The 7738-nt window shown below is 28.8% G+C and overlaps 1 protein-coding gene across 1 annotated transcript; it reads right to left on the bottom strand.

Annotated features, from left to right (window-relative positions):
* Positions 1–2824: 2824 nt before the first annotated feature.
* Positions 2825–3430, bottom strand: LOC11444398 (uncharacterized). Its single transcript, XM_003595048.4, has one exon. It carries the CDS (start codon positions 3308–3310, stop codon positions 2996–2998), a length of 315 nt encoding a protein of 104 aa, XP_003595096.1. The 5' UTR covers positions 3311–3430; the 3' UTR covers positions 2825–2995.
* Between the last annotated feature and the right edge of the window lie 4308 nt (positions 3431–7738).

Raw genomic sequence — 7738 nt, 5'->3', positions numbered from 1 at the left:
ACAACATATATATTCTTCATTGAAGAGCATTACACATAGTGTTTTGTTTTGATAAAATGAAGGAAAGGGAAACCAAGTATAATTAGGAGGGTTGGAAACATGATTCTCTTAAAAAAAAAAAAATATCTAAATTGATTTATGAAGTTGCTTATTTGAGGGGTAGCTCAATCACTTTTAAAAAAAGAGAATCATAGGTTAGTGTCGTACCCGTGCATGCACGAGTATCTCACTAACAATTATTCTATCATTGTCAATCAACTATAATATCATACTATATTAGTGAATCTTCATACTTATTTCCCTTCTTCTTTCCTTCGTTAAAATTCCTCTCTTAATTTGAACCAAATACAATCCTATGAACTAAAACACCCTTAATAATTTCAACATACATTAATTGATAAAATATGTAATGATCTAAAATAAATCTAATAGAATAAAATAGGAATAAGTTTCATCAAATATTTTATATATGTCATCAATCATGCTTTTTAAAAGAATCTAGACGAATCTAATATGACGAGTTATTATCATGTCTATTAAAGAATATGTCAATTTCTAATTTATATCAATAGTAATTGACGAACGAATAATTAATCAAAGAAATTAGTTTTAGAAGTCCTAGCTTTTAATCTCTTAGCATAGTTTCACCTGTTGATGAACATCTAAAAAGTTGTTCATTGCAAACATTGTTTCAAGGTGAATGGAATGAATGAATGAATAACCCTGTTTTGTTTTGGGAAGGAAGTCATAGACCTGATTCTCAGATTAGAGTATTATTCAGGTAGCTGATGTCTAAAAAAAAATATAATTTTACCCTATTTCTATAAAAAAAATATAACTTCCCTGTTTTTTCTCTATTAAAAATAAATTAAAACAACTAATTCGATAATACACACTAACTTAATCTTTTTTAAAAATAAACAAACTTAATCTTTCACTGATTATGATTATGATTATGAAATGTAATCTATACCAAAAATACAATCTTAATGTCTACCAAAAATACAATCTTACCCCTTCTTAATTTTTTGACAATTATCAAAATTATATCCTTTTGCGTCTTTTGTTTCAACCTCTCTCTATTTTTTCTCTCTTAAAAACAAATTAAAACAAACTCACTCAATTCTTTTAGGCTTTGTTGGTGGCTCCTCCGTCTTACCGGAAGTTGAGTGGTGATCGCGTCTGATCGTTTGTCGACTGCTTTATTGATCTTTGTTGGTGGTGTCGGAAAATTGTTGTGGTGCTAATTTTAAATAGAGATGAAAATCCATGCTTACAACCCAAAGTGAACTATTAAACTCTACTATATGAGTTGTTCTTGTAACCCCACAAAATCAATTTTGTAGGTGAGGATTCCAGCCAACACTATTGAACTTTGGTGCATAGATATAATTGATGTATGGTCCGATAACATAAGACTGATAGCAAATAAATCAATTGATATCGAAGGAGGTTTTAATATCATATTAAAATTCGTGATTGGTCATAACAAAACATATAAAATTAATTTGTGAGGTAGGGTTTACATCGTTTATAAACACATTTTCATACCGTCTTTAGTCAACATCGGACTCTTTAACCTTTGTAAAATTTTGGTATTTGTAGCAGAAACAAGTGTCAGTTACATGAGTAGCCATTAAATCCAACAAGTGGTGGTTGTTTAATGATCCATGAGTATCCAAGGTGTTCAGCCACGTCCACAAGAGACAAAAATACACTTAAGAGGGTAAATCGTTCATGCATATATGATATAATTAATATTAACGTTATCGTTTATTCTTTCTAAAAGAAAACGTTATGGTTTATTCATTATTAATAAGGATTGAGTTTATTAAACAAAAGTATAACAACGAATTAGATGTGCAAAAAAAAAAAGGAAGATAAAATCAGAAACATCAACCACATTTTTAGATAAGATATAGGAAAAGGTTGAAGTGGAACCACCTCTGCATGTCTGCCAACATGTAAGCTTCTTGATATTTCTTTTTGACGTTAACCTCTGATTTTTAAGGGAAAATACTCTAATAATGTAGAGTTTGATTGAGAGATAAAATATAACAAATAATTGTTTTCATTAAATATAAAAAAAAAAATTAAACAATTCATGAATTTATTAACCATGTGAGCTAATACAACAAGATATAAAGTGTCTTTTAATACTGCTGACTAGACTTTCAGTTTCGAACCAATTCTTCATTATAGCTGGTTGTATTGTTTCAGATCACATTTATCTCTTCCTCGATGACAATTACAACCCTTCACATCTGTCAAGTCAATTTTGAATCCAAATGTATTTTAATTTTAAAACATCATAATTTGACTTTATTTCATGTCATTTTATACGCTTTTTTTCCTTAGCAAGCAGTCTTATTAGAAATTTATTGAACAAGTAGAATGTTTAAGATTCGAAGGATGATCCATGAATCTATCTATCATGCATTATCTCTACGACTTAAACTAAGTTTACAAAAACAATACAACTTTCTTTTTTTTTTTAGTTCTTTTCTGTGCTTAAAATCCAACCAATATTAAAATTGGTTGGTCGTATTTTGAACTCGGATATGGTAAATTAGAAGGAAAAAAAGGTTTGTGGAGATACTTGAGTACACCTCTCTCAATCAAACACATTATCACATTGAATCTTTACCCTCTCATTTCCTCCTCCCCTTCTGTTTCCTCAATTAAAACTCCTCTCAAACCACACAAACCCTTATAATTTCAACATGCATCAACTAAATAGTATGTTTAAGGTGATTAAAAAGAGAAAGATTTTAAGCTAAAATTGAAACATAAACTAAAGACAAAAATATTAAGAAAACAAACATTTTTTTTTTAATAAACCACACTCTAATTTCCCATCCATTTGCACAAAATTGAACCAAAAAATAAAAAATAAAGATAAACAAAGTCACATAGAAAGAAGAAAAAAAAAAAAGATGAAGAAGAAGAAGAGAAAAACCACGAACATGACTAAATTAATGTCCAAAAAAACAACCTAGTAATACTGCAATTCTAACCTTCTAGCACACAAAGTACAAAAAAACTTCCTCTTAATCTTAAAACACATAGGCAAAAAACAAAACCTCCATTGCATCTCAACATCCATAGCTTCAACTTTGCCACCACAATAAGGACAACAACCTGATGCTTTTTGTCTTCCTAATTCCTTCTCTTCTTCATCACAAATATACACAAACCACATTTTTCTCCTGCTAGATTTCTTCTTTGATTTCACTTCTGTTGTTGTCTTGTTCCTTTCTTTAGCTTTAGAAGGAGAAGGGTTATTGCTGATTTTCAAAGAACGACCCATCAATTACAAGTACTTATACAATGTACAAAATGTGGTTGTGGTTGGTGTAGCTAGGTTAAATAATATAGAATATTCCCTTGATATTGATGGATTATTTCAACTCTTTTTTTTTTTGTTCAGTTCACTGCTACTAGTTTTGTTTTTTATGAGCGAAAAGAATATTGATGATACATAAATAAAGGCTTAAGTGTCTAAAAACTTTGTATGGAAAATATTATAGTAATGACGGCTTGAATTGAATTTACAAAGAAAAAAATAAGGGAACGCGCCGTAGATTTGGACCATCTTCAAGTGTGATGCAATTGGAAATATATAATGTCTCAAGTGAAACGTTTTTTCCCTAAAAAAAAAGTGAAAGTTTTTGAAAATGTTTTTAAAGTAATATACACATGTGGTTGAAGGAACATTTAATGTGTTGGGAGGACATGGATGGATTTAGACATTTGGTATATGTATGACTAAAATTTTAAAGAAACAATAATACAAACTATATTAAAAATAAGAAATTACATTGTTTTCCTTCAAAAAAACACATTGTTTGATGGAATACAATTACAACGAAAATGATATCATATCCATTTGTTGAAAATCAACTAAAATAGCATCATTGTTGATTGTTAAAATAACTTTCTATAAGTTACAAGACGGTCATTTAATAATAAGTGATTACTTGTTTTGTTGCATAGTTGATTCTTTAAAACTTTTGGAGGTGAAGAAACACGTCCAACACTTGCAGTTGTCACTCGTAAGAGCAAAATCAACTTCAAACATTTATAATCATAACAAATGTGTTGCACTTATTTGTTTCGCACGAGAGTGAAGTGTTTTGATATAGTTATGTACTTTATTTATTTATTTTTAAAATAAACAAAATTGGGTCCAAGATTGGGTCCGCCTCTATGGGAGGATATGAACTTATAATTTTCTGCTTCTCTACATGCATGATCATTTTTTTTTATCAAAGGTGGGGTGTGATTCTCGTCCCTAAACTATTAGACGAAAATATAATTAAAATTAATTTCATACATCGATTTTATCAAAGTGGGGTGTGATTCTCGTAGCTAAACTATTCGACGAAAATATAATTAAAATAAATTTCATACACCGTGTAAGTAGACTTCAATTTGTAGCTGAAGGGACGTTTAATTTATTGCTAGTAGGGGTGTTCAAAATCAAACCAACCCAATAGAAAAATTGCAAATCGAACCAATCCAAATCGAAAATCGCATTTGATTCAGATGTATTCGGATCATATTTTTACTAAACCGTATGGTTAGGTTATGTTTGCGGTTTTTATTTTAGTAACCGAATAAAACCAAACAAAACCGCAACATAAGAGAAACACTAATTAAATTTAGGTCACAGACCTAGTACTCCTAGAAATTCAATGAACAATTTTATAGAATGACATGTTTTTTCTCCATTTTTTTTACTAAGACATATTATTGCTCTTGTTAAGTTTTTTCTATACTTTTGATTTTAAAATGGTATTTATGTGCTTTAATATAATTATAATTGCACTTTTGCATATATTTTATGTTTAGATATATCTTGAATAGAAACACAAAATATAAATGATAAAATCTTCCTTCAGTATAAACTCCATCCAATAGCATACAAATTAAATCCTTTCCACCAAGTCGACAGACACATAAGGATCTATCGACCTCGTTCAATTTTGTTATAGAAGACAGAAATTCAACTTGTTTTGCTTTTAATACCTGTTGCCAAAGTGTACCTGTTTGTTAGCCATCACTGCCACTTGCCAAAAAGAGTGATCAAAACAAAATTTTCAACTCGCCAAAATGCACCGGTTTTTTTAGGTTTGCAAACGTATATTCACTTGACCAAATGGATTTTTCATCACCAAACCATCTCTACATTAAACTTCTCTGGGTTTGCACAATCATAACTTTAAGAGCATTATTAATATTTTTATTTTAATAAATTTTACGACATAGTAATATATATGAAAACTATTTAAAATACCAAATTCAATAGAATCAATCTTCTACCAGACAAAAGAAGTTTATCCACAATCCCTAAAAAAAAAGTTTACCCACAAATATAGTCTTTTTTAAAAAAAAAGAATTTCAATCAAGAACAGCCAAATAGACATCTTAGTAGAATATGACCTTATTATGAGGCCGGCATAGTCTCCATTTTTTAAGGAATCTATTTTAGACGAGGCCTAATTTAAAACGACGTGACATTCATTGATTATTTATACATGGTTTTGGATAAAATAAAGACCAGTTTTGGCCTCTAACAAAAATATTGAGATTCATTTTAATCCCTCATAATAAAAATGTAACTTTTAGTCTTTCACAAAAATAAATCAAGACTTTTTAGTCATTAACTAAACCTATATGAGAAAGCAAATTCTACTGGATACTCAAAATATTTAAGTGTCCTGGTACACTAAATTTTTAAATTAATAGTTAAATAAATTGTTTTTTTAAGCAAATATTATTTTTTTATCATTTATAATTATAATGATTAAATCTTATTCATCAAAAGTGTCAACGAAATAAAATTCGTTTTTTTTTTAATTTTTATCGCTCATAATAGAGAATTTTGATTATTTTTTACAATAATAGGTAAAAAAGTTACTATGATTTTTATAAACAATGAATGATGTTTTTTCTTATAAATGATATTTTCAAAAATATAAATGCCAACAAATAACTCTTTATTTCATAAAATTAATCGTTAATTTGTAGATTTAGGAAACAGAGTATCAGAAACACCTTAATTTACAATTATACCGTAGAAATTTTCTATAAAATATATCTTTTTTTAATATTATGTTTTCATTCAATGTGTTATGTCGCCGTATTATGATTTTTTTTTTGTGCACCGTATTATGATATTGTATCATGTTTTCTTTAAAAAAAAAAATGATATTGTATCATGATATTGTCGGAGTATTTCGCGATCGAATTAAAGGATAATATAATCCATGATAATAAGTGAAAAGAGACAAGTTATCCTCATATCTGATCTCTTTATTATTTAGTCTAAAAGAATCAACTTTGAGATTGATTGCAATATATGTTGCATATAAACCTCCTCCATCAAGTGGATATTTTCTCTATTGCAAATTTGGTCAAATCAACATCAAAAGCTTTGTGATTGAAATCTCATCAAACTTTTCATATCCGAAGAAATGTCTTTCAAAGTGATCCATTTCTCTTGTATTCATAAGCAAGTGCTATCTACTGCATCCGTCTTTAATTATAAGATTTTTTTAGAATTCTTTTGTCCCTTTATCCCTTTGCTATTTCCAACTACATTAATTATTTTTTTACATACATAAACCATCTCTCTCTTAAAGGATAAAATTGTAAAAACAATACTAATTACAAACATATTTAATATAAATATCTACTATCTTAATTCTCATTAATTTTTCAAAAGGACCCTATAATTAAAGACGGATGTAGTAATTTTTTTCAAAACAAAATTCATATAGCCTAACAAAATTGAAGTAATGAATGTACTTAAATGAAGATTAATGTTTATGAGAAAGAAAATACAATTTAGAGATTTAGATTTTAGGTATAATGCCTAACTTATTGCTTTTCAATTATTATCGATAGCCAAGTTGACTCTTTTTTTTAAGGACGTACTTGGCAATATCGGGTTCGATTTTTAGAGGAAACAACACTTGATCAGTGTGCATGCTTCTACGCACGAGATGGATTAGTCATTCATTTTTGGTGGATTGGAAACCGATGCGAAAACAAAACAAAAAAGATTTTGTTTTTGTGGTGGCTGGGGTTTGAACCCCATACTGTACATGTATTATGAACTGTATTTACTAAATGAGTTAAGCTTACTTGGACTACCAAATTGACTCTTAATTCAATCACGTAACACGTAAACAATATTATGATATAATAATGGATGGATACATTGGATGAGAACATCACATATATACAAAAAAGAAAATCAATTGATGTTCAATTTATTGTTATGAGAGACTGAAAATTGCATTTTTTTAAGAACCAAAATATACTTACACTTAAAAAATAAAGACATGTGCCAGCGCCCCTTGTAATGTTTTGTTTGTGTAAAGTGGAAGAGTGAATGTGTAACAATCCTTCTGTGACACAATTTCCATGCACCGATCATTGTTGGTTCTGATTTCTGAGCTCTGAACAAAGAAGAGTACTCTGCTTTGGTCCGTGACCGAATGCCAGTGCTAGCTGCTTTTCAATTTATCGTTCTTGATGTTGCCTTTTACAAAAACACTTGTTTTCTGCACTTACTTTATAATTTTGTTTTATTTGGTACATTTTTATTAAAGTAATTACGCTTCTATATTTATTGATATTAGCGTTAAATTGGGTACGTTGTTTTTCCCGTTTATTTTTTTTACATAAAAGAAATGACAAAATCATCACAAACTCACACACATAAGAT

This window comes from Medicago truncatula, chromosome 2 (genome assembly GCF_003473485.1).
Source record: "Medicago truncatula cultivar Jemalong A17 chromosome 2, MtrunA17r5.0-ANR, whole genome shotgun sequence".
In the NCBI taxonomy this organism is placed as follows: domain Eukaryota; kingdom Viridiplantae; phylum Streptophyta; class Magnoliopsida; order Fabales; family Fabaceae; genus Medicago; species Medicago truncatula.
This window is presented reverse-complemented; position numbering and strand designations above follow the sequence as displayed.